Source organism: Suncus etruscus, chromosome 5 (assembly GCF_024139225.1).
Source record: "Suncus etruscus isolate mSunEtr1 chromosome 5, mSunEtr1.pri.cur, whole genome shotgun sequence".
Lineage (NCBI taxonomy): Eukaryota > Metazoa > Chordata > Mammalia > Eulipotyphla > Soricidae > Suncus > Suncus etruscus.
The window spans coordinates 116,076,956-116,090,557 of record NC_064852.1 but is presented as its reverse complement, the minus strand read 5'-3'; the positions used below and the strand labels follow the sequence as shown (position 1 = coordinate 116,090,557).

Sequence of the window (13,602 nt, the reverse complement as noted above, 5' to 3'; positions counted from 1 at the left end):
TTTTTATTTTACGGAAATAAGTTACTTGAGTTCCTTATCTGGATTTGGATTTGGTAATATTGGCCACATGGAATGTTTAGGAATGTAACTTTTTTCAGTTTTACAGAGGGTTTAAGAAAGATAGTTGCGGCCCGGAGAGATAGCACAGCGGTGTTTGCCTTGCAAGCAGCCAATCCAGGACCAAAGGTGGTTGGTTCGAGTCCCGGTGTCCCATATGGTCCCCTGTGCCTGCCAGGAGCTTAAGTTTAAAAAAAGAAAGATAGTTGCTCCTATTTTCATTTTCTTTTTAACTTAGTGACCATGAATTACAAAATGTATGACTTTAAAATTCACAATTGGTTTCAAGTGTAAAGGTGTTTTAACATCTGTCTTTTTTAGTGTCCACTTTCTTTCACCAATGCCTCTTCTCTCTTTCACTCTCTGTCTCTCTTTCTTTCTGACTGCTTGTGCTGTTTCTTTGTTTTGTTTTTACAGCGGTGTTAAAGTTTATGCTTTTGATATACAATGTTACTGTAACCCACCACCATCAAAATAGTGCCAAGATACACTATTTCTCCTCATGTCACTTCTAGTCCTTCTCTTTCCCCACTCGTTTGTAATCTGAGTTTGTAATCCAAAGGCAAGCATTTGTCACTGTTTGGTGCTATCTCTTTCCTTGTTTTGTCTCTTTGTACCACAGTGAGTTTATGCAGTCCTTTTTCCTTCTTATTTTGTTCTCTAAACATTATAACCATTTCTGCTTATACTTCAACAAGATGTATGATTTTATGTTTTCTTAAAATTTCATGATTTTCCATTGTGTATATACACCACAACTTCTTTATCCTTTGAAAATTTGGGTTGTTTCCATATCCTGGCTACTGAACATAGGTGTCTGCATGAGTTTGTATGTGTGTTTGTGTTTATAATGGAAATGACTGGAGGTTGGGAAGCACCACTGGATAGGGAAATAGAATAGGGCAGGTTAAGACTAGTAAGAACATTAGATATTGTAAGAAAGGTTGCTTTCCTTAGATGTGGCTAACGTAGGGTTCAGTCCCTGGCATGACATACAAGTACCAATATTACCAGGAGTGATGCCTGAGTGCAGAGATGAACAAACCCTGAGCAACACTGAATGTGATGAGAGAAACCAAAACCAAAATAAAAAGCGTGGTAAGCATGAAAATTGGCTTCAGTGCAATAATGTCATTTCAAGAATGAGTTGAAGAACATCAGGGAATTAGTCATTTAGGTCTCTGTGGAAAAACCTTTTAGGTAGAGCTATTGCAAAAATCTTTAGATGGGAGCATGTCTATCTGGCTTGGTGCTTATTGTATTACAAGACAATAAGGAATAAGATTACAGATAGTAGAGGGAGAGTTGTTTAGAGTTTTATAGGACATTGCACCTTTTTTTTTTTTTTTTTTGGTTTTTGGGCCACACCCGTTTGACACTCAGGGGTTAGTCCTGGCTATGCACTCAGAAACCACCTCTGGCTTGGGGGGACCATATGGGATGCCGGGGGATCGAACCACGGTCCATCCTACACTAGCGCTTGCAAGGCAGACACCTTACCTCTAGCGCCACCTTCCCGGCCCCCATTGCGCCTTTTCAAGCAAATTACAGGGAAGCCATTTACAAATTAACTAAGCCTAATACACATTTAAAAACAGCACTTTCTACATATTATATACTATGTATAAATTATGTAGTTCATATAAATGCTTTATATTTATCATTTTGTATTTTTTCTCCCTGGTAAATACATTTACTGTTATGGTTTTCTTATTTCAGAAAGATCCCGATTATCTGAAGCTATGGTTGGACAATTTTGTTTCTAGTTTTGAGCAATTCTTAGATGTTGATTTTGAAAAACTGCCCACCAGGTATGTATGTATAAATGTAATTTTTTTACTCTTGGGTGAGTTTAATTTTTGTCACAAAGACATCATTGGTGACTGCTAACAAGAACAGCAGTTAAATGTCACGTATATCCTGTATAACTTTGTTTCATGTGTTCATTTATCGCATCTTATCTTTTTTTAATTTTTTTTTTTTGGCTCTTTGCTTTTTGGACCACATGGTGGCACTTGGTTTACTCCTGACTCTGCGCTCAGGAGTCACTCTTGGCAGGATCGGGGACCATATGGGATGCTGGGGACTGAACCTGGATCAACAGCGTGCAAGGAAAATGTTCTACCCGCTGTGCTATCGCTCCAGACCCACATCTATCTTTTTTGATTATGCTGAACATCCCTATTAGAACTTTCTCTGTTGTTGTTTGCCACTGCTGTCATTCAGTTTGCTATAATATTCAGAGTTAGAAAGATTCCAAAAGTTAGTGACATAGTTCTTCATAAGACTGTGTCAGATAACTAGATACTAGTTAAAGTCTTGTAAGCTACCCACACTTCTGACCTACTAAATAATAGTTGGAGATTCTCAAATATTCTCCCTGTTTAAGGAAATGATTTATATAGCTCAGTGAAAGTGTTAAATGACAGTTGTATTATAAGGAATAAAAGTAGAATAGGCCCTGCAAAGAGATGCCAGTGCAGAATTTATTTGCTCATTGCCCAATGAAACAGGGTCTGTCACCCTCCCTGAACATCATTATGTTCAAATAAGGAACACTTGGAACTTTGGGTGTTGAGATTTTTTTTTTTTTTTTTGGTTTTTGGGCCACACCCGGTAACGCTCAGGGGTTACTCCTGGCTATGCGCTCAGAAGTTGCTCCTGGCTTGGGGGACCATATGGGACGCCGGGGGATCGAACTGTGGTCCGTCCAAGGCTAGCGCAGGCAAGGCAGGCACCTTACCTCTTGCGCCACCGCCCGGCCCCGGGTGTTGAGATTTTTTAAAATTTTTTATTAATGCTATTGTGATTTATAAAGTTCTTATTTGCGTTTCTGACATAACAATGTTTCAGGGCCATTCCTATCACCTGTGTTGATGTCCCTCCGCCAATTTTCTCAGAGTCCATTCCATGCCACCATTCCCTTTACCCAGCCTGCCAGATTAACAGGCTTATTTTGTTTTGATTGTTAAAGTTTGGGTCTCATGATTTCATTGTTGCTGACTCCGGCTTGGAAATTTAGTTCTATCCTTTCTTAACACCATCAATACACTTGAGACCCCTTGGTCTCTGTTCCCCAATCATTTCTTTTCTTTTCTTTTTTTCTTTGGTTTTGGGCCACACCTGGCATTGCTCAGGGTTTACTCCTGGCTCTGTGCTTAGAAGTTGCTCCTAACAGGCTCGGGGGATCATATGGGATGCCGAGATTCGAACTAGGGTCTATCCTGTGTTGGCTATATGCAAGGCAAATGCCTTATTGCTATGCTATATTGCTCTGTCCCCTGTCCCCAGTCATTTCATGTTTGTGTTTCCTTCCACTCAATTTCTTTATTTCTCCTCACTATACTCTGAGGCTTAGAGTGTTCTTGACAACTCCCATTTAAACCATTGCATTCCTTTATGCAGTTATTCTGAATACCACATATAAATAAGTGTTATCATTCTGTGTTTATCCTTCTTTTTCTGGCTTACTTCATTTAACATAGTATCTTACAGTTCCGTCCATGTTGCAGAAAATTGCATGATTGTATCATTCCTTACAGCTTTGTAGTATTCCATTTTATATACCGTATTTGTCCGGCGTACAAGATGACTGGACGTATAAGACAACCGCCTAATTTGCAGTTAAAACGTAGGTTTAGGCCTATATTCGCTGTATCAGACAGAACGTTCCTGTGCTGCAACTGTATGGACCACAGTGAGCCAATCCCAACAAGCAAAGGTTCAAAGGTTATGCTGTAATAGACATCTCTCTGACTCTGGCCAATCTGAGCAGGCTTTTTACAGTGTAGATTCAGATCCAGAACATTGTCTAATTTGCGTACATAAAAAGCGTGCTTGGAAAAAAAAAAAAAAGCGTGCTTGGAAAGGCTGAGTTAGAGAGGCGGTCTGAGCAGCCTTGCAGTGATTGGTGCAGGATCGAGTTGGAAAATTTGTTTTGTGACAATATTCAGACAATTTTCGTTTATCGGCATATTGAAACATTTTTCGGGATATACTCGGTGAATAAGATGACCCCCGATTTTCAGTTGACTTTTTTTTTATTTCAGAAGTCGTCTAATACGCCAGAAAATACGGTATATACCACATCTTTATGATCTATTTGTCTGTTTTTGAACATCTAGGTTGATTCCAACTCTTAGCTATTGTACTGAATACTGTAATGAATGGTGGTGAGCATACATACATCTTGTGGACCTGTATTTTTCTGTCCTGGTGGGATTGCCAGGTGATATATCAGATTGATTCTCAGTTTACTGAAAGCCCTCATACTGTTTACCATACAGGTTGAACCAGGCAGCATTTCCACCAGCATCTCAACCAACACAAATTGTTCCCTATATATATATATATATATATATATATATATATATATATATATATATATATATATATATATATATATATATACACATATACATATACATATATACTGGCATTCTATATGGTCCCCTGAGCCTGCCAGGAGCGATTTCTGAGCATAAAGCCAGGAGTAACCCCAAAAACCAATATATGGGATGCTGGTACTCGAACCACCGACCTTCTGTATGCAGGGCAAACAAATACCATACCTACATGCTATCTCTCTGGCCCTGTTCCCAATATTGTTTATATTTGCCGTTTTCACTGGTATAAAATGGTGTCTCATTATTGTCTTGATTTGGTTTTTGGGCCACACCTGGTGATGCTCAGGGACTGGTTACTCCTGGCTATGTTTTTAGAAATTGTTCCTGGCTCAGGGGACCATATGGGATGCTGGGGATCGAACCTAGGTCCATCCTGAGCAGCCATGTGCAAGGCCCCTATCCTCTTGATTTGGATTTCCCTAATGATTAGTGATGAAGAGCATTTTTTCAATGTGCCTGTTGGGCATCTGTTTGCCTTCCTCAGAGAAATGTCTGTTCATTTTTTGATGGGATTTTTAGGTTTTGTGGAGCTAATCTTGTGAGTACTTTGTATATTCTATATATATATTTTGGTTTTTGGGACATACCCGGCAGTGCTCAGGGGTTACTCCTGGCTGTCTGCTCAGAAATAGCTCCTGGCAGGCACGGGGGACCATATGGGACACCAGGATTCAAACCAACCACCTTTGGTCCTGGATTGGCTGCTTGCAAGGCAAACGCTGCTGTGCTATCTCTCTGGGCCCGCTAGATACTTTTTATATCCTAGATATCAATCCTTTATCTAATGTGTTGAGTGCAAATATTTTCTCCCACTCAGCTGTCTTTTAATTTTAGCTGGTGTTCCTTTTGCCATGCAGAAATTTTTGGTTTGAGGAGACTCATTTATTCAGATTTGATGCTATAGCCCAAGGGTCCTCAAACTTTTTAAACAGGGGCCCAATTCACTGTCCCTCAGACCATTGGATGGTCTGACTATAGTAAAAACAAAACTTATGAACGAATTCTTATGCACACTGCATATATCTTATTTTGCAATGAAGAAACAAAACAGATACAAATACAATATGTGGCCCGCGGGCCATAGTTTGAGGACAACTGCTATAGCCCTTGCCCTTGGCATCCTATCATTAAAGACTCCTTTGAAGTCTAAGTCTTGGAGTGTTCTGCCTATGTTTTCCTTAATGAACTTCATGATTCCAAGCTAACTCAATATCTTTAATCCACTTTGAACAGACTTTCTGTAAGGTGTGAGTTATGGATTAATCTTTAATTTCTTGCACATGGTTATCTAATTGTCATGGGTGTTGACATTGTTTTGTCAAGCTTTTTTACATCATTAATTTTGCTTTTGAGCTCTCTCTTCAGCTCTTTGCCAGTCCCAGGAAGCTGAGAGTAGCCTCCTCCTCCTCCTCCATCTTCTTCTTCTTCTTCTTCTTTTTTTTTTTTTTTTTGGCCACACCCGGTGGTGCTCAGGAGTTACTCCTGGCTATCTGCTCAGAAATAGCTCTTGGCAGGCACAGGGGACCATATGGGACACCAGGATTCGAACCAACCAGCTTAGTTCCTGGATCAGCTGCTTGCAAGGCAAACACCGCTGTGCTATCTCTCCGGCCCTTCTTTTTTTTGGGGGGTGGGAGTGGGGGTTTGGGTCACACCTGGCAGCGCTCAGGGGTTATTCCTGGCTCTATGTTCAGAAATTGTTCCTGGCAGGCTCAGGTGACCATATGGGATGCCAGGATTCGAACCACCGACCTTCTGCATGCAAAGCAAATGCCTTACCTCCATGCTCTCTCTCCGGCCCCAGTAGCCTCCTCCTTCTGATGTGGTCAACTCTTCTCTTAATAACATGTAAAGGGCCCACTATAAGTTCTAAAATACATTTAGGACTTATATCCTGATCTGTTTATTGTATCTAAGGCCTATGGGTTGAAGCTTCTATTTTTGGTCTTAAGAATAGAGCCTTGGGCCCGGAGAGATAGTTCAGCGCCGTTTGTCTTGCAAGCAGCCGATCCAGGACCAAAGGTGGTTGGTTCAAATCCTGGTGTCCCATATGGTCCCCCATGCCTGCCAGGAGCTATTTCTGAGCAGACAGCCATTGTCCCATATGGTCCCCCGTGCCTGCCAGGAGCTATTTCTGAGCAGACAGCCAGGAGTAACCCCTGAGCATCGCTGGGTGTGGCCCCCCCCCCAAAAAAAAAGAATAGAGCCTTAGAAAACATCTTGGATGGGGCTGGAGAGATAGCATGGAGGTAAAGCATGCAGAAGGTCATCGGTTTCATGCAGAAGGTCATCGGTTCGAATTCCAGCGTCCCATATGGTCCCCCGTGCCTGGCCAGGAGCGATTTCTGAGCACGGAGCCTGAGCACTGAGCACTGCTGGGTGTGACCCAAAAACCACAAAAAAAAAAAAAACATCTTGGATACAAAAATAGTGTTCAGTTTTTAAGAAACTAGACATATTAAAAATGAAAATAAGGGAAATTCATTTTTCCTTAATTGACTCACCATGAATTACAGATTTAAAAAACTATTCATGATTCAGTTTCATGCAGACATTTTTCCAACACTGTTTCCTTCACCATTGTCTACTTTCCTATACCTATGTTTACCGTTTGAAAAGGAAAATTGTGGGTCTTTTGTTATGTTTTGGTTTGGTTTGGTTTGGTTTTTGGGTCATACCCTGTGGTATTCAGGGGTTACTCCTGGCTCTGCATTCAGAACTTACTCCTTGCAGGTTCAGGGGACCATATGGGATGCCAGGAATTGAACCCGAGTTGGCCACATGCAAGGCAAATGCCCTATTTGCTATGCTATTGCTCTGGTCCAAAGGAAGAAAATTCTTTTTTTTCTTTTTGGTTTTTCGGGCTACACCCGTTTGATGCTCCTGGCTAAGTGCTTGAAATTGCCCCTGGCTTGGGGGTACCATATCGGACACAGGGGGATTGAACCGTGGTCCTTCCTTGGCTAGCGTTTGCAAGGCAGACACCTTACCTCTAGTGCCACCTCACCAGCCCCGGAAGAAAATTCTTAAGGAAAAGTTCAAGTGAAAGTAGCAATTGTTTCTCTCATTTTTCTGCTTCCCATTGTTTCTACACTATTGTAGTTCTCAAGATCACTTCTAGATAATCTTTACTGAATCTAAATCATGAGAACTTGAAAAGGCCACATAGTTTTTAGTCAGAAGAGATAAGTTAGTTGTTGGGGTAAAATACTAGAGTTATTAAGGAAATACTTTCAGTCACAAAAGGACTTCTATCATTAAAAAAATTAAAAAATGAGTCCTATTTTGGGGCTGGAGCTGTGGCGCAAGCAGTAAAGCGTCTGCCTTGCACTTGCTAACCTAGGATGAACCGTGGTTCAATCCTTCGGCATCCCATATGATCCCCCAAGCCAGGAGCGATTTCTGAGCACATAACCAGGAGTAACCCCTGAGCATCACCAGGTGTCCCCCCCCTCCAAAAAAAAACAAAAACAAACAAAAAATGAGTCTTGTTTATATACATGTATTAAAAGGAAAGGAAAAACTGGATGGTGGTTGATAAGAAAGTATCTGGAGCACTAATAATTTATAAAAAGGAAGATTTTTGTGGCTTTTGAATGCAAGTATACAGAGAGGATAATTCCAGGTAAGTTGAGTCTAGAGACTAAAATAGGAGCTGAAGTATAAAATGGATTGAGCTTTGCTATGGACTTTGATTTTGTCGTTGTTGTTATAGAGTGTATCACATTCTACTAAAGGATTTTCTTCATGAGACTGTCAAAATGTTGTGTTTTTTTTTTTAAGTACTTTGATTATTACTGTTTTGGTTTTGGGGGATATTTTACTGCCCTGAGCACATACCACACCTGGCTCAAGGATCCCTTCTAATAGACTCAGGGACTCATGGGGTGCTAGGGATCAAATCCATATTGGCTGTGTGCAAGGCAAGCACCCTCCTTACTTGCTATACTATCTCTCTGGCTTAAACGTGCTTTCATTTGAAGCATTTGCAACATTTAAAATCATGAGCTTAAGGATTATATGGAGTCAGAATTGAAGTCATTAGGGCCGGAGAGATAGCATGGAGGTAAAGCATTTGCCTTGCATGCAGAAGGACAGTGGTTCGAATCCTGGCATTCCATATGGTCCCCTGAGCCTGCCAGGAGCAATTTCTGAGCGTAGAGCCAGGAGTAACCCCTGAACACTTCCGAGTGTGACTGAAAAAATAAACCTAAAAAAGAACTGAAATCATTGAATGTTTGAAATGTTGGAATGAAGGCTTCTAATATTCTTAAGATCCACTCATTATAATGAATTATAAATGTCTCCTTTCTTTGGAAGTCACTTAAAAATTACTTTAGCCAGCTGTGATTTTTAGCACTATTAATGATCAGGGCTCCATGTTTAGAATTTTCTTTTTTTTTTTTTTTGTTGGGGGAGGGCATACCCAGTAATGTTCAGGGGATACTCTTGGCTATGTGCTCAGAAATCACTCCTGGCTTGAGGGACCATGTGGAACACCAGGGTATTGAACTGCAGTCTGTCCTAGTTTAGTACTTGCAAGGCAAGTACTGCTGCTTGCACCACCACTCCAGCCCCTTTACTATTTCATTGATTCCACAATTCTTCTCAAGTACCAATGACTGGAAAAGAAAATTATAAATGAATTAACAATGACTTTCTTCTCCTGCTTTAATATTCTTATTTTGTTTCCTTACATTTTAGAGTGGATGATGTGCCTCCAGGAATATCTTTGCTTCCTGATAATATTCTGCAGGTTCTGCGAATTCAGCTGCTTCATTGTGTGCAGAAAGTGGCAGATGGGTTAGAGGAAGAGCAACAAGCTTTGTCAATTTTGCTTGTCAAGTTCTTCATTATTCTCTGCAGGTATCTGGGACAAAATAATGAACTTTTAAATATTACCAACTTAAACTACATTTATTAATTCTATTCTTCATAATATACTTAAAAGGTAGAGTACAGTTTTTATAGTAGACTTGTAATTTGTTGTATTTTAACACTATATCTAGTTAGAGATTCTCCTGTTGAAAAGAGTGCTTTACAGGCAATTAACAGTAGTTTGTATCTAGCCAAGAAATTATTGCACTAGGTATTTTTATATTGCCTTAATCTGTAAACATAAACTTTTATTATTGTACATTGTTAATTTTGTTTGTTTGTTTGTTTGTTTGTTTTTGGGCCACACCCAGCGGTGCTCAGGGGTTACTTTGACTCAGAAATCGCTCCTGGCATGTTCCGGGGACCAGATGGGATACTGAGAATCAAACCAGGGTCTGTCCTGGATCGGCCGCATGCAGGGCAAACACCCTATCGCCCCATATTGTTAATTTTTTCTCTATCTTTTATTTAATTTTTACCAAGAATGCATAATTATTTTATAATTTGTTTTCTAGGATTATAGATGATTAGGTTTGTGATAAATTTTTTTTTGGTGGGTATAAGTATCAAATAGGAAGCTTTGTAGTAACACAGAGCTTGACCCTTACTTATGGAAATTGTAATTCTATAAAGCTCAGATATGGGTCTGGAGTGATAGTACAAAAAGTAGGATGGATGCTTTTATTACATGCGACTGACCTGGGTTCCCTCCCCAACACCCCATGTGGTCCCCTAAGTACTGCCAAGAGTAATCTGTGAGTGAAGAACCAGGAAGAAGCCTGGATTACTATCACTTGTGACCCCAAAACAAAACAAAACAAAACAAAACAAAACAAAACAAAACAAAAACAAATCAAAAAAGAACTCAGGTGTTTTGCTTTTGTGCACATTCCATGTTAATAAAACATTTTGAGAGAACTTGAAGAGTATACCTTTCCCTTTTCTCTTGTGTGACACTTGCTGATGATACTCAGGAGTAATTCCTGGCTCTGCACTGAGGAATTACTCTTGGTGCTGTTTGGAACCATACAGGATGCTGGGAATCAAACACAGATCAGCTGCATGCAAGACAATCGCCTACCTGCTGTACTTGCTCTCCAGCCCCAGGGGATGTATTTCAGTGGTAGAGAATTTATGTAGAGTATCCACACTCAAATATGGAAAATATCCTGGAGAGATAGCACAGTGGCGTTTGCCTTGCAAGCAGCCGATCCAGGACCAAAGGTGGTTGGTTCGAATCCCAGTGTCCCATATGGTCCCCCGTGCCTGCCAGGAGCTGTTTCTGAGCAGACAGCCAGGAGTAACCCCTGAGCACCGCCGGGTGTGGCCCAAAAACCAAAAAAAAAAAAAAAAAAAGGAAAATATCAAATCAGATTCAGACATTGCCAGATTCAAGTCCTGGCCATACAGAGAAAGGTATACAGACACAGTCACACACATAGACACACACTGAGATCTATTGGATTGAGGTATCTTATCTTTTGAAATTTGCCTATTTTTAAGCCTCTTTTAATACTATATATAATTTGCCTCTCTTTTTATTTTTTATTTTTGTTTTTTTGGGCCATACTTAGTGACACTCAGAGGTTACTCCTGGCTCTACGCTCAGAAATCAATCCTGGTTTGGGGGACCATATGGGATGCCGGGGGATTGAACCCAGGTCTGTCCTGGATCAGCCATGTGCAAGACAGACTCCCTACCGCTGCCCTATCACTCTGGCCTCATTGCCTCTTAATTCGAAAAATTAGTACTTGGGGACCAGAGCAGTGGCATAAGCGGTAGGGCATTTGCCTCACAAGTGCTAACCTAGGATGGACTGTGGTTCGATCCCCCAGCATCTCATATCATTCCCCAAGCCAGGAATGGTTTCTGAGCACATAGCCAGGAGTAACCCCTGAGCATCACTGGGTATGGCCCAAAAACCAAAAAGAATAAAAAGAGGGGCCGGAGAGATAGCATGGAGGTAGGGCGCGTTTGCCTTGCATGCAGAAGGATGGTGGTTCGAATCCCGGCATCCCATATGGTCTCCCAAGTCTGCCAGGAGTGATTTCTGAGCGTAGAGCCAGGAGTAACCCCTGAGCCTGCTGTGACCCCCATACATCCCCAGAAAAAGAAAGAAAAATTAGAATTTAGTATACCCTTATTTATTTTTTACTTGACTCATCATTGCTTTTGAATGTAGGAATAATAGAAAAACGACTGATAATTGCTAAAATATTTCTATATTTCTCTTGAATTTTTCACAGAAATCTATCAAATGTTGAAGAAATTGGGACTTGTTCATACATTAATCATGTCATCACCATGACAACACTCTATATTCAGCAAGTGAGTTGAATTAATGCATCCCTTTTGTTGTTTAACTTAGAATAAGGTTTTAATCTTTTTATTTTTATTTTTGGGGATATATCTGGTAGTACTCAGGTTGTGCTCCTGACTCTGCTCAGGGATCACTCATGTGATGCTTGGAGACCCATATACAGTGCTGCAATTGAACCCTGGTCAGCTGTGTACGAGGCAAGCACCTTAACTGATGTACTGTCCTTCCAGCCCAAAATATTACTCTTTAAAATATAACTGGTGGTATTTAAAATATAATTAAAATATAATTAGCTCAAAGGACTAGAGTGCATTTGTATATAGGTGGCCTTTCAACCCTACATGGTTCCTTGCATACTTTTGGAAGAGTCCCTTGAGAATTATTGGGCATAGTCTTGAGAGCTGATGGGTGCTTCAAAAACCAAAAATTTGATATGTGCATTGTTAATATAGTTATATGTATTGTTAGTAATTTTATACATATATATAATATTCCTGGTAGTATATATTATTTATAAATGATTTTCAGAGGAAGTATTAACTGAGAATTATCACTGGACATTATTTTTCAGACATGTTATGTACATTACCTAAAACAAATAAACCATTTAAAATTTTAGTTCATGGGACCCAAGAGATAGCATGGAGGTAGGGCATTTGTTTTGCATGCAGAAGGATGCAAATTGGTTCGAATTCTGGTTCAAATTCCAGTATCCCATATGATCCCCTGAGTCTGCCAGGAATGATTTCTGAGCATAGAGCCAGGAGTAACCCCTGAGCACTGCTGGGTATGACCCAAAAACCAAATAAATAAATAAATAAAATTTTAGTTCAAAATGTGTTTTATTAATGGCCATATCAAATGACAGTTTACCATTTTTTGTATTGAAATAATCATCACATTTTTTTCTTATTGAAAACATTGTTTTGGAAAAGATGTTTAGAAAAACATTTGAAACCCTTTGTAGGAATTGTTTAAAATTTGAGAGGTTCCATTCATTTTATGATTATATTATTATAGATATGAGTATAAGTGATTATATCTGACTCTTTAATTTAAATGAAACAATCTTATTTAAATAAAAGTAATTTAGTATTTCACATTAAATGAAATATGGTTTTAATAATGGTTGATAAGAATACTATAAACAGTTCATATTACTGAGCAATTACAACTTTAACTTTATTCTCAGTTAAAAAGCAAAAAAAAGGAGAAAGAATTGGCAGATCAAACTTCTATTGAAGAATTTGTGATTCATGCATTGGCATTTTGTGAAAGTTTATACGATCCATATCGGAATTGGAGGCATAGAATTTCAGGGTATGTCCTGTAAATCTTGTTTATTTATTCATTTTTGATGAGAGAAGCTATTAGCCTGTTATTTTTGTTCTTGTTATTTAGTATTTGAATGTTATAATATATGCTATTCTTCAGAGCCAGCGAGTTCTTGTCTGTGAAAGAGTTTGTAAGCAGTTTGTAAGATGTATAAATGACCTCTTTATTTATGAGATAGGGATAAACCTGTTATAGGTAATGAACCAATGAAAGGACAGTTTCAGCTAACTTACTTTGCTAAAAATAAAAAAACAAATTTCACTGAAGTCAATTTTAACAATCTTACTGTCTTAGCAAAGCCTGAGTTGGCAGCATTTAGAAAAGACGTAAGTAGGAACAGAGAGAGCTATGTGGGCTGTAGCACTTGCAGTGGGGGTTTGACCCTAGAACTGAGTGGTCTCCTGAGTATAGCCAGGATCAACTCTCTGCACAGAGCTAGAGTAGCCTATTTCTGAGTGTTGCCCATAAGCAGGAAAAAGAAGGAAGGGAAAGGAGAGGGAAAGGTGGGATGAGTTGGGAAAGAAAAGAAGTTCCTTAGAACTGTGCAGAATGAGAGAGAGAGAAAGAGAATGCATACGCGTCTCATAGATGCAAGACAAACATAA

General features: G+C 39.6%; 1 protein-coding gene across 1 annotated transcript in view; it reads left to right on the top strand.

The window, feature by feature from the left end:
• The window catches only part of NBEAL1 (neurobeachin like 1), a 185,556-nt gene that overhangs the window by 21,850 nt on the left and 150,104 nt on the right, over positions 1–13,602 (top strand). Inside the window, exons 2-5 of the mRNA XM_049773321.1 lie at positions 1,777–1,868; positions 9,168–9,329; positions 11,589–11,670; positions 12,855–12,982. Of these exons, the coding sequence (XP_049629278.1) occupies positions 1,777–1,868; positions 9,168–9,329; positions 11,589–11,670; positions 12,855–12,982 (464 nt within the window). The remainder of the gene's footprint in view (positions 1–1,776; positions 1,869–9,167; positions 9,330–11,588; positions 11,671–12,854; positions 12,983–13,602) is intronic.